Source organism: Triticum urartu, chromosome 2, assembly GCF_003073215.2.
Source record: "Triticum urartu cultivar G1812 chromosome 2, Tu2.1, whole genome shotgun sequence".
Taxonomy (NCBI): domain Eukaryota; kingdom Viridiplantae; phylum Streptophyta; class Magnoliopsida; order Poales; family Poaceae; genus Triticum; species Triticum urartu.
In genome coordinates this window covers 729,739,383-729,753,496 of record NC_053023.1, presented here as the reverse complement: position 1 = coordinate 729,753,496, position 14,114 = coordinate 729,739,383, and the positions used below count along the sequence as shown (strand labels likewise).

Below are 14,114 nucleotides of genomic sequence, written 5' to 3'. Positions count from 1 at the left end.
ACCCTCTTCCCTGCCAATCTCACTCACCTAGATCAGGCCATCCATCCACAGAGTAGCAGCCATCCGGCTGCTGGAGGAGGCTACCGACGGCTTCACGGCCCCCGTTCTGCCGCCCGCTTCCTACCGCGACCGGATCCGGACCGTCGCTGTATCCGGAGCGCGGATCCAGTCCGGTCATAACGCATCCACTTTCTCCAGCAACTCCGGTGCCTCGAGTTCATACCTGTCCAGCATCTCCGGCTGCTCCTCCGGATCGGCGTCCGCTTGCGTAGTGGACTTGGCGACCTGCGAGCTCTCCATGCTCGCTCGCCAAATGGTAAGCGACGGTTACACGCAGCGGATGGTCCAAGAATTCGACATGCCATCTTCTGCTGACCGTGCTCTGGAGAATTGGCTCTTTGAGCATGACGTGGACTGGGTTCTTCAGTTCCGCAAGGAGCATGGCTTATGTCAGCAGCTTCAGGATAAGTCGTCGTCATTGCAGCATGACTTGGTTGAGAGGTGGATTCGAGCTCTCACTGTAATTGGCTACGGTATGAGAGAGCTGGGGGACGTCGTCAACAAGACGCCAGCGATGGCGCGGTTTGCTAAGGCGAGCATCTCAGCAATGCTCGTCTTTGTGGACACCATGGTGCATATTTTTTGCAATTTGGAGAAATTAGACGCCATGCTACACATGTTGATTTGCATCAAAGCTACATACTGGGACGTGCCTATGTATCCTGTGTTCTGTTCAGAAGCCAATAGTATTTTGGAAGAGATAAGTGACTCGTTGGACAAACAAGGAGATACGCTATGGCCTATGGGTGACTATATCTAGCATGATAGAGGAGGTGAAGGCACCCATGGAGGACGATGATTCGTGGGCCGTCGAGATTCTGCGGGGAGGAGGCGGACTGCACAGGAACACCCGGTTGATGATGGATTGCGTCATGTCCATGAGGCAAGCATCGGCGTCGATGTCGAAATCTGCAGGGAGATGCTTCGCTTTAAGCCTCCTGATAGATGACACGATCCATTATCTGAAGGATCTGCTTCAGAGAAAATCGCAGCTGTGCTTGGATCCAAGCCTCATGTACCTGTTCCTGCTCAATAATTCCTATTTTATAGCGCAGATGTCTCAGCCCCCGGGATTGTTAAATCTTGAGCTGCGGTCAGGAATAAACTGCCGGGGACTTCAAATGGGAGCTCTTCTATGCCACCCTGAACGTGACAAGTACATAGATAGCTATTTGGATGTTTCTTGGGGACATGTTCTGTCCAGCATATCGCAATCTAAGATTTCTGGATTGCTTCATCGTTGGGTGAATACCTCTTCACGCAACTCACTGGCTGAATTCAAGTCAGCGCTTCATAAGACATACCAGGCTCAGAAGTTGTGGAAGGTTCCAGACCCTCAGCTCAGAGATGCGCTGAGGAAATCTATTGCGGAGAGAGTTATTACAGCTTACCGTAACTACTTGAAGGAGCATCCGGAGCTAGAGAAATACATTGGTGACGAAGCAAGCAACCCTGAAGTGCTGGAGGAGATGTTAGGAGAGATATTTGAAGGATGAAAACTGCTTCAGACACCTAGCTCGGAATCGAACAGAGTCATCCAACACGTAAGAGACTAGATTCCAAACTTCGTAGTTGTAATTTGATTTTTTCCCCCTTCCAAAGTTCTATTTCGTGTTTGTTTTCTTTCTTAAGCGCCAGATACTATCGATTGTCCACTATCTGGTTGTGTGTTTTGATTTGATTCGTGAGTTCATGTCATAATACTTGATTCACTTTGATGCTACATCAAATTCAAACATAATTACAATGTTAAGTTCTGATTATATGACATACTGTATGTGCCTATCTTCAATAGAACTTCAGATTGCCGATGCAAAGGTCGGTCAAACCTACAGGTAGCCCTTACCGATGAGCTACTGTATGGGGGAAATTGATCAAAAACAGTTAGATTTGCTATGTATTGGTAACTGTGATATTTATGAATGGACACTCATTTATATTTTTCATACAGATGTAAGAGGCTTAGTGCACATATATTTGATTATTATTATTATCATTCACACTATAGTTTAGAGCAGTCTAGCTGTCTAGCATCATGGATACACTACCGGAGATTTCTTGGTATGATATAAAGAGCTAACAGAGTAAGAGTCTGGTGCATTAATAAACATCCAAATTTGGCAAAGATAGCGTACTGTAGCACAGGGTAGCTAACAGAGTAAGAGCCTTGTGCATTAATAAACATCCAAATTTGATAAAGGTAGGGTACTGTAGCAAGGGGTAGCTAAGTAAGGGCATCTTCACGGAAGACCCTCAAAACTCCAGTATATGTGTGACTGGACATATTTGTTTACTTTTGGGATGCCGATAACTGCTGCACGTGTGGCTTGTAGTAACACCGCCCACATGTTTTTACACTAAAATTGCCATCCAAAAAAATATATCAAAATAACTGAAATTTGCCATCCAGATAGAAAATTGCCATGCTTCACAACTAAAGTTGTCATTCTGTTGTAACTAAAGTTGCCATAAAATAACGTTGTGGGCGGAATTGCTTCGCGTGTTTGGGTACTTTTTTTTTTTGAAATGGAGGCAAAAGATTTGCCCCATTCATTAAATAAGAAGGAGGTTTAACAAGGTTTTCAGGCACCGGCCAAAGGCCGAAAAGAAAATACAAGCCGTTACTCTCCCGGCATCAGAGGACCCAAATGTTTTGCCCCTGCCAGGACCCATAGCATCGCCTCGTGCTTGATTGCTTGGAGGGTGGTAAACGTTGGAGCGGAGCGGCCTCGAAGAACCCGTGCGTTCCTCTCATCCCAAATTGCTTTCGAAACGAGCATGAAGATAGACGGCATCACTTTTTTGTGAGCACTGTGGGCGGAAGCCGATTCACACCACCACTCATGGATGCTCCTGTAAGCCGCCCAACCTGAAGTATCCAAATCAATGAGTTGAAGCTAAGCTCTGACCATCTCCCAAACTCTCAAGGTGTATCTACATTGAAAGAAAATGTGCTCAATGGTCTCCTGCTCACGCCTACAGAAGGTGCACGGGCCACTGTTTGGCCACCCTCGCTTGGCCAAGCGAACGGATGTCCATAACCTGTCTTGGATGGCAAGCCATGCAAGAAATTTTAATTTCGGGGGGGGCCCAGGCTGTCCAGACCACCTTGTACATGGCAGAACGGGTGATTGTCAAGTAGTGCACGTTATAAGCCGAAGACGCCGAGTAGCTCCCGCAGGCCGTGTGTTTCCACAAAATGGTATCCTCCACGCCCACTTGTAGCTGCACTCCGCGAAGGAGGATCCAAAGATCCAGGAATTACCGAATGTGCTCGAGTGTGAATATTGTCGTCATATTGATCTTGGTGATCCAGGCATTCTGTGATAATGCCTCCCTGACCTTCCAGGTTTTCCTCTTGGAGGCGTAAAAAATAAGCGGGGCAATATCTTTTGGTTTCCTCCCATTGAGCCATGGGGACTCCCAAAAAGGGGCGCGCGCCCCATCCCCAATCGTGATAGTAGTGGAGGCGTAGAAAAAAACTTTGTCGTCCTTGTCGCATGGATTTCCAAGCCCAACCCACAAGCGAGAAGGGTCCGTCCACTCGAGCCATAACCAGCGGAGTCTGAGTGCTTGGCAAAAATTCGCAAGATTGAGCACACCAAGGCCGCCACACTCCTTAGGCCTACAGACGCTTTCCCAGTTGACTTTACATTTGGCCCCGGTCGTTTTGCTAGACCCCGACCAGAAGAAGGCACGCTCCAGCCTGGTGATGTTGCTTAAAATGCCGGGAGGGATGACGAGGGCCGTGGCAGTGTAGACCACCAAGGAGGTCATGACCGACATGACCAAGACCCCACGACCCGGAGTAGCAATATATCTTCCCTCCCAAGGAATAAGCTTGGTTGCCACTTTATCTTCGAGATATTGGAAGTCCACACGCTTGAGCCTCCGAATTGACAGAGGAAGGCCCAAGTACTTTAGGGGGAAGGAAGCCCGCGCCGCCGGGAGCCCCTGGAGGATGTTGTCAAGATCATAGTTCTGACAGCGGATAGGGACGACTGAGCTTTTGTTAAGATTAGTGCAGAGACCGGTGACCTCTCCAAAGCAATGCAGAATGGTGGCAAGGTTGGTTACATCGTCTTTTATTGGCTTAACAAAAACAGCCGCATCATCGGCGTAAAGGGAGGTACGAAAGGAGGAGCCACGACCCCTAATCTTGTGCAGTAGCCCTTTAGTCGTGGCCAGATCTAGCAATTGCTGAAGCGGGTCAATGGCGAGGACAAATAGTAGCGGGGATACCGGGTCACCCTGCCGTAGGCCCTGGCCGTGCTTTATCGGTTGTCACCGCACCCCGTTCAGCAAGACTCTGGAAGAGGAGGTACGAAGGAGTGCAGCGATCCAATCCCGGAAAATGCTTGGAAAACCCCGTCGTTGTAGAAGATCAAGAATATAGTCCCAGCGCACGGAATCAAAGGCTTTCCGGATATCTAGCTTGAACAACAAGGATGGTGTTTTGCCTCGGTTGAGACGGCGAGCCATATTCCGCACATACATGAAGTTATCATGAATACTCCTCTTTTTTATGAAAGCGCTCTGGGCGTTGGAAACGAGTCTATTCATGTGCGGGCTGAGCCTCATTGCAAGCATCTTGGCAATAATCTTCGCGATGGCATGAATTAAACTAATCGGTCTGTAGTCGGCGATGCCCTCCGCCCCCTCCTTCTTTGGGAGAAGAACCACATTTGCTGAATTTAGCCACTGCAAGTTGGAGGTTTGCAAATTCCCAAAGGAGTGAATTACGTGCATCACATCCCCCTTGATGATCTCCCAACAACTTTTGAAAAAAGCTCCAGCGAAACCATCTGGTCCGGGAGCCTTGTCGCTCGGCATTTCATTAATGGCTGATTTGACCTCATCCTAAGTGAATGGGGCACCAAGCTCCTGTAGCTCCAGCTCCGGAAAGTTTAGGTTGTCCCAGTTGAGGTCTTTTTCTCTCCGGGCGCCCCGCCCAAGGGCATTGGAGAAGTGATCAAAGATAATATCCTCCTTGCGCTCATGCTCGGTTGCCCACCCGTTGTTGTGCTTGAGTCGCAGAATGTGATTTTTATGCCTCCTAGCATTCACCCGCAGGTGAAAAAATTTCGTATTGGCATTGCCCTCCTTCAGGCTGGTGATACGTGCACATTGCTTTTTCCGAGAGCGCTCGAGCACCGACAAACTGATCACCCTCCTCTTGAGTCTGGCACGGAGGTCTTGCTCCCCGACGGAGAGCAGCCTGGATTCTTGCACTACATCCAATTTGAGAATAATCAAGAGGGCAGCATGTAGGTGGATTTTGGCTTTGGAGAAAAGGGATCTGCTCCAGACCGACAAACGGGAACCCGTCCTCTGTAGCTTATTGAACAAGACCTGGTAGGGGTCAGAGTGTCCCACATCAATCTGCCAAGCTCTCTTGACCACCTCCTGGAACCCGGGGATGGATGTCCAAAAGTTTTCGAATCTGAAAATGCATGGTCGCCGCGGGCCACGGTCATCAGCAAGGAGCAACGGGCAATGGTCAGAAAGCGACGAGGACAGGGCGTGTAGTACATGGGTGCCAAAACAAAGATCCCACTCATCGTTACAGAAGAAGGAGTCTAACTTGCAAAGCGTCGGGTTTTGACGCTCATTACACCATGTGAAGCGCCTATTCTGCATGTGGATCTCCCTAAGGTCACACGAGTTGAGCGATGTTCGAAAACGGTTGATACGGCTAGAGTTCACATTATGCTTGTTCTTATCCCGGGCCTTACAAATTTGGTTGAAATCACCAAGCGCCAACCACTTAGTGCCTGGTGGCGGCTTTAGGGCGATCAACTCGGCGAAGAAATCATTCTTCCTGGAGGAGGAGGTTGGCCCATACACGGATGTCAGCTTGAAGGAGATGTCGTTGGCGTGTATTTTTATATCAGCGGAGAGGCAAAATTCAGAGGCGACAATATTGGAGACCCCTACAACATTGTCGTCCCACAACATGAGTATTCCACCTCTGGTGCCTGTTGCCGGTCTCTGGGCAAAGCTGCACCAGCGATGAACCCCCAGGAAGGCCGCAAGGAACTGATCAACCATGTCAAGCTTAGTCTCCTGAAGGCATACAATATGACATGATGTAGCTGCAATTGTTTCATGAACTGTAGAGCGTCGGTCAGGGCAGTTCACCACGGACATTCCACGATAGAAAATTGATTGGCTGTGCTAACATGATAGAACCAGATGAACATCAAGGTTGGAATGGCAGAGTAGCACAAACACAGGAAGTAAGTGCAGACGCCCATCGGGGGCACAACACGTAGAAATACAAGATAAACTACGATACATGCTCCACGTAGGGAAGCCCTCATTGTAGGATGGAACTAGCATGGCAACCAGGGGAAGCCCAGGTGCATAACTACAAGATGGGCCTTCAGGCATTGGTCACCAGCTGCTCCTCATCAATGTCCAGCGCTGCAGATCCTCCACGGGCAAGAAGGGCTTCCTCGGCCGCCACGGCAGAAGCATCATCAAGCTGGAAAATCTGACGCAGGGCACCTATCACCTCATCGGATAACTGGTCCTTGAACTTGAGCTCGAGGGCGGAGATTGCGGCTTCCGTGATGTCTTCCCCATCTTGAACTATGCCCAGGCCACGGCAAACAATCTTCTGGGCAGCAGCTTCCACCGGAGCCGCGCGTGCCCTCCCAGCGGCCCGAAGACGCGCACTTGAGCGACGTAAGGTGTAGCCGATGGAGACGCCAGCCAGGGTTTTGCGACGATTTGCCAGCAACCTGCGCGGCGAAGGAGCAGGTGCCTCCAGGAGGCCTCCCTGCAGTGGCTGAAAAAGGTGCTGCAAACCATCAGGTTGAGATTGACCCTCGTTCTCGGCATGTGGGGAGAAAATCGGTGTTCGCCCGGAGATCAGTGGTGATGCTGGGGAGCTCTAGAGACCAGGAGGGAGCGAAAGCAACCGCAAGGGCGGAACCAGCCGAGCTGGGGAGCAGATGAGCAGCGCCTCTTGCAGGTGCGTGCTAAGAGCGCCCACCGAAACCGCGTGCCTATCCTTGGAGTTGGAAGCCGCCGGAAGGACCGAGCTAGGCGAGCCCGGCGGCGTCAGGCTGTCTCGTGAGCGCCTCCTATCCAAGCCCGGAGACAGCGAACAGAGCAGACTGCGACCCCTAGATGGTGCAGCGCGATCAGACGGTGCCATATCTCCCAGCGGCTGCGGGATACGGCGCCACACCAAGGCGCCAGTCCGGTATCGACGTAGCTGGGCGAGAGGAGTGCGCTCAGCATGGTCACCCGTGGGCATGACACCCCCATCTGCCACCATGGCTTGCCCCTCGCGCCGGCGATCACGCCGGTCCTCCTGGCGACGGTCATCACGGCGCTCCCCGCGCTCACCGCCCGCACGCGAGCGACTGCGGAAAAAGTGGTCGCCCCAGGATCTTTGTCGCTCGGGATCGCGGCCGCGCCTGTCGTCGCCGCCACCTCTGTCGCGGCGACGCCTCTCGTCATCATCATCGCGGCGTCGCCTATCGTTGTCGTCATTGCGTCCGGCCTCGACCACGGGCTGACCCCGATCGCGGACAGCAGCCTCGCCATCCACCACACCATATTGCCAGTCAAATTTGTGCTGAAAACGTGATGTTGACGCGCCTTGAGTGAAGTCTTCATGAATGTCGAGGTGGATGATGACCCTGTAGGTGAGCCCCTTCCGTCCATGCTGCGTCGCCGAGGAGCTGCCAGCGACGACGCTGAAGCCAGGGAGGGGGCCCGTGCTGGAGACGACGATGTTGTCACCGGACGCGTAGCTGCCGATGATGGTGAGCCACATGACCTTTGGGATGGAAGAAGGATTCGCCGTCTAGGCCCAAAGGTTGAGGGAGGACGCGTCCGCCTTCTGAGTTGTGGCAGCGTCAAAGTAGTGAGGCACCGCTGCACTCTGGAGCAGCTTCGCAACGACCTCCTCGTTCCAGGCGTTGAGGGGCACGTTCTCCAGGCAGAGGTGGACGTGGTGGCGCAGCTCGATGGCGTCGGTGTGCGCGCGGGGCGACCAGCTGGAGACCCGGATGTCCAGCTCGACGACGACGAACTTGCCTGGAGCTGCGGTGACGGCGTCGCGGTGGTACTGGTGACGGAAGGTGACGAAGAAGTCTTCTGGGTAGTGAGGGATGACGTCGAAGAACTCCTTGCTGATTCAGGTGTGGCTGTGGATGGCATCCGCGATAGCAGCGGCAAACACGCGGGCGACGACCACCGAGCCACACCAAGGCCGCATTGCTCATCAGGAAGCCGACCTGCTGCTCGAGGGCTGGGGTGGTGGCCATGATCACCACGCCTTCGGCCGGCCGTGTCTCCAGATCCCCCATGCGAGGCATGCTTGCCAACGACACCGGGGGAAGCTGAGCCGACGCCTGGACCGCAGTTGGCGGAGGAGGCGCGGTAGGGGGTGTAGGTGCCGCTGCAGGTGGAGGTGGAGCCGCAGCAGCCGGACGGAGAAGGGGGTGTAGGGGGTGTAGGTGCCGCTGCAGGTGGAGGTCAACGCCCACAACTACTTTGTGTTCTACTCGTGCATAGAATCTACGTAATAGACCTGGCTCATGATGCCACTGTTGGGGAACGTAGCAGAAATTCAAAATTTTCCTACGTGTCACCAAGATCTATCTATGGAGAGACTAGCAACGAGGGGAAGGAGAGTGCATCTACATACCCTTGTAGATCGCTAAGCGGAAGCGTTAAAGTGAACGGGGTTGATGGAGTCGTACTCGTCGTGATCCAAATCACCGATGACCAAGTGCTGAACGGACGACACCTCCGCGTTCAACACACGTACAGCCCGGTGACGTCTCCCAAGCCTTGATCCAACAAGGAGAGAGGGAGAGGTTGAGGAAGACTCCATCCAGCAGCAGCACAACGGCGTGGTGGTGATGGAGGAGCGTGGCAATCCTGCAGGGCTTTGCCAAGCACCACAGAAGAGGAGGAAGAGAGAGATGCAGGGCTGCACCAACGAGAGATCGAATCGCGTGTGTTATGGGCAGCCCTAGGCCTCATATATATAGGGGAAGGGGAGGGGCTGCACCCCCTCTAGGGTTCCCACCCCTAGGGGGCGGCAGCCCTAGATGGAGAGAGGGAGGCGCCCCCTAGGGTGGGCCTTAGGCCCATCTAAGCCTAGGGTTTCCCCTTTTTTTCCTCCTTGCTGCCCCTTGGGCCTTGTGGGAGGCGCACCAGCCCACTTAGGGGCTGGTCCCTCACCACCCTTGGCCCATGCAAACCTCCGGGGCAGGTGGCCCCACTTGGTGGACCCCCGGGACCCTCCCGGTGGTCCCGGTACATTACCGATAAACCCCGAAACTCTTCCGGTGACCAAAACAGGACTTCCCATATATAAATCTTTACCTCCGGACCATTCCGGAACTCCTCGTGACGTCCGGGATCTCATCCGGGACTCCGAACAACATTCGTTAACCACATACAAACTTCCTTTATAACCCTAGCGTCATCGAACCTTAAGTGTGTAGACCCTACGGGTTCGGGAGACATGCAGACATGACCGAGACGTTCTCCGGTCAATAACCAACAGCGGGATCTGGATACCCATGTTGGCTCCCACATGTTCCACGATGATCTCATCGGATGAACCATGATGTCAAGGACTTAATCAATCCCGTATACAATTCCCTTTGTCCATCGGTATGATACTTGCCCGAGATTCGATCGTCGGTATCCCGATACTTTGTTCAATCTCGTTACCGACAAGTCTCTTTAATCCTTCCGTAACACATCATCCCGTGATCAACTCCTTGATCACATTGTGCACAATATGATGATGTCCTACCGAGTGGGCCCAGAGATACCTCTCCGTTTACACAGAGTGACAAATCCCAGTCTCGATTCGTACCAACCCAACAGACACTTTCGGAGATACCTGTAATGTACCTTTATAGCCACCCAGTTACATTGTGACGTTTGGCACACCCAAAGCACTCCTACGGTATCCGGGAGTTGCACAATCTCATGGTTTAAGGAAATGATACTTGACATTAGAAAAGCTTTAGCATACGAACTACACGATCTTTGTGCTAGGCTTAGGATTGGGTCTTGTCCATCACATCATTCTCCTAATGATGTGATCCCGTTATCAACGACATCCAATGTCCATGGTCAGGAAACCGTAACCATCTATTGATCAACGAGCTAGTCAACTAGAGGCTTACTAGGGACATGGTGTTGTCTATGTATCCACACATGTATCTGAGTTTCCTATCAATACAATTATAGCATGGATAATAAACGATTATCATGAACAAGGAAATATAATAATAACCAATTTATTATTGCCTCTAGGGAATATTTCCAACAGTCTCCCACTTGCACTAGAGTCAATAATCTAGTTCACATCGCCATGTGATTAACATTCACAGGTCACATCGCCATGTGACCAACATCCAAAGAGTTTACTAGAGTCAATAATCTAGTTCACATCACTATGTGATTAACACTCAATGTGTTCTGGGTTTGATCATGTTGCTTGTGAGAGAGGTTTTAGTCAACGGGTCTGAGCCTTTGAGATCCGTGTGTGCTTTACAAATCTCTATGTCATCTCCTAGATGCAGCTACCACGTTCTATTTGGAGCTATTCCAAATAACTGTTCTACTAGGAGCTATTCTAAATTGTTGCTCCATTATACGTATCCGGTATCTCTACTCAGAGCTATCCGGATAGGTGTTAAGCTTGCATCGACGTAACCCTTTACGACGAACTCTTTTACCACCTCCATAATCGAGAAAATTCCTTAGTCCACTAGTTACTAAGGATAACTTTGACCGCTGTCCTGTGATCCTTTCTTGGATCACTCTTGTACCCCTTGACTGACTCATGGCAAGGCACACTTCAGGTGCGGTACACAGCATAGCATACTGTAGAGCCTATGTCTTAAGCATAGGGGACGACCTTCGTCCTTTCTCTCTATTCTGCCGTGGTCGAGCTTTAACTTCATACCTTACAACTCAGGCAAGAACTCCTTCTTTGACTGATCCATCTTGAACACCTTCAAGATCATGGCAAGGAATGTGCTCATTTGAAAGTACCATTAAGCGTTTTGATCTATCCTTATAGATCTCGATGCTCAATGTTCAAGTAGCTTAATCCAGGCTTTCCATTGAAAAACACTTTCAAATAACCCTATATGCTTTCCAGAAATTCTACATCATTTCTGATCCATAATATGTCAACAACATATACTCATCAGAAATTCTATAGTGCTCCCACTCACTTCCTTGGAAATACAAGTTTCTCATAAACTTTGTATACACCAAAATCTTTGATCATCTCATCAAAGCATACATTCCAACTCCGAGATGCTTACTCCAGTCCTTAGAAGGATTGCTGGAGCTTTGCATACTTATTAGCATATTTCAGGATTGACAAAACCTTCCGGTTGTATCACATACAACCTTTCCTCAAAAATCATCGAGGAAACAATGTTTTGACATCCTATCTGCAAGATTTCATAAACAATGCAGTGACTGCTAATATAATTCCAACAGACTCTTAGCATCGCTACGAGTGAGAAAGTCTCATCGTAGTCAACTCCTTGAACTTGTCGGGAAACTTCTTAACGACAAGTCGAGCTTTCTTAATGGTGACATTTACCATCATTGTCCGTCTTCCGTTTAAAATCCATCTATACTCAACATCCTCACGACCATCGAGCTGTTCTGTCAAAGTCTACACTTTGTTTCCATACATGGATCCTCTCTCGGATTTTATGGCCTCGAGCCATTTATCGGAATCCGGGCCCACCATCGCTTCTCCATAGCTCGTAGGTTCATTGTTGTCTAGCAAGATGACTTCCAAGACAGGATTATGTACCACTCTGAAGTAGTACGCATCCTTGTCATCCGACGAGGTTTGGGAGTGACTTGATCCGATCATCAAGTCTCCACCATCCTCCCACTCAATTCTTTCGAGAGAAACTTTTCCTCGAGAAAGGACCCGATTCTAGAAACAATCCCTTATTGCTTTCGAATCTGAGACAGGAGGTATACCCAACTGTTTTGGGTGTCCTATGAAGATGCATTTACCCGCTTTGGGTTCGAGCTTATCAGCCTGAAACTTTTTCACATAAGCATCGCAGCCCCAAAGCATTGAGAAATGACAGCTTAGGTTTCTCTAAACCATAGTTCATACGGTGTCATCTCATCGGAATTACGTGGTGCCCTATTTAAAGTGAATGTGGTTGTCTCCAATGCCTAACCCATAAATTATTGTGGTAATTCGATAAGAGACATCATGGTATGCATCATATCCAATAGGGTGCAGTTATGATGTTCGGACACACCATCACACTATGGTGTTCCAGGCTGTATTAGTTGTGAAACAATTTCCACAATGTCTTAATTCTGTGCCAAACTCGTAATTCAGATATTCATCTCTATGATCATATCATATATATTTTATTCTCTTGTCACGACGATCTTTCAACTTCACACTGAAATTACTTGAACCTTTCAATAATTCAGACTCGTGATTCATCAAGTAAATATACTCAACATCTACTCAACTCATCTGTGAAGTAAGAACATAACGATATCCACTACATGCCTCAGCACTCATTGGACTGCACACATCAAAATGTATTACTTCCAACAAGTTGCTTTCTAGTTCCATTTTACTGAAAAACGAGGCTTTCAGTCATCTTGCCCACGTGGTATGATTTGCATGTCTCAAGTGATTCAAAATCAAGTGAGTTCAAACGGTCCATTTTCATGGAGTTTCTTCATGCATATACACCAATAGACATGGTTCGCATGTCTCAAACTTTTTGAAAACGAGTGAGCCCAAAGAACCATCAACATGGAGCTTCTTCATGCGTTTTATACCGATATGACTTACGTGGCAGTGCCACAAGTAGGTGGTACTATCATTACTATCTTTTGGCATGAACATGTGTATCACTACGATCGAGATTCAATAAATCATTCATTTTAGGTGTAGGACCATTGAAGGTATTATTCAAATAAACAGAGTAACCATTATTCTCCTTAAATGAATAACCGTATTGCGATAGACATAATCCAATCATGTCTATGCTCAACGCAAACACCAATCTCGATGGTAGAGGGAGCGTGCGATGCTTGATCATATCAACATTGGAAACACTTCCAACACATATCGTCAGCTCACCTTTAGCTAGTCTCCGTTTATTCCGTAGCTTTTATTTCGAGTTACTAACACTTAGCAACCGAACTGGTATCTAGTACCCTGGTGCTACTAGGAGTACTAGTAAAGTACACATCAACACAATGTATATCCAATATACTTCTGTCGACCTTGCCAGCCTTCTAATCTACCAAGTATCTAGGGTAATTCCGCTCCAGTGGCTGTTCCCCTTATTACAGAAGCACTTAGTCTCGGGTTTGGGTTCAACCTTGGGTTTCTTCACTAGAGTAGCAGCTGAATTGCCGTTTCATGAAGTATCCCTTCTTGCCCTTGACCTTCTTGATACTAGTGGTTTCATCAACCATCAACAATTGATGCTCCTTCTTGATTTCTACATTGGTGTCAAACATCGCGAATATCTCAAGGATCATCATATATGTCCTTGATATATTATAGTTCATCATGAAGCTCTAGCAGCTTGGTGGTAATGACTTCGGAGAAACATCATTATCTTATCTAGAAGATCAACTCCCACTCGATTCAAATGATTGTTGTACTCAGACAATCTGAGCACAAGCTCAATAATTGAGCTTTTCTCCCTTAGTATGTAGGCTAAGAAAACCGTCGGAGGTCTTATACCTGTTGACGTGGGCACGAGCCTGAAATCCCAATTTCAGCCCTCAAAACATCTGATATGTTTCGTGACGTTTCAAAACGTCTATGGTGCCTCAACTCTAAACCGTTTAACTGAACTATCACGTAGTTATCAAAACGTGTATGTCAGATGTTCGAGGTTCAGCACACTGAGCGGTGCATTAAGGACATAAGCCTTCTACGAAGCAATGAGGACAATCCTCAGTTTACGGACCTAGTCCGCATAATTGCTACTATCAACTTTCAACTAAATTTTTCTCTAGGAACATATCTAAACAGT

General features: G+C 49.0%; 1 protein-coding gene across 1 annotated transcript; it reads left to right on the top strand.

Annotated features, from left to right (window-relative positions):
• Positions 1 to 313: 313 nt before the first annotated feature.
• Positions 314 to 1,556, top strand: LOC125538302 (exocyst complex component EXO70B2-like). Its single transcript, XM_048701565.1, has 2 exons — positions 314 to 631; positions 786 to 1,556. Exons 1-2 carry the CDS (start codon positions 314 to 316, stop codon positions 1,554 to 1,556), a joined length of 1,089 nt encoding a protein of 362 aa, XP_048557522.1.
• Positions 1,557 to 14,114: the final 12,558 nt, after the last annotated feature.

What these genes read in the sequence shown, in the direction of transcription:
- LOC125538302 (XM_048701565.1), top strand. Translation starts at nt 314, where the DNA reads ATGGTAAGCGACGGTTACACGCAGCGGATGGTCCAAGAATTCGACATG. An exon ending in TCGTCTTTGTGGACACCATG is followed by an intron (nt 632 to 785) that starts GTGCATATTTTT and finishes TGGACAAACAAG; the next exon opens with GAGATACGCTATGGCCTATG.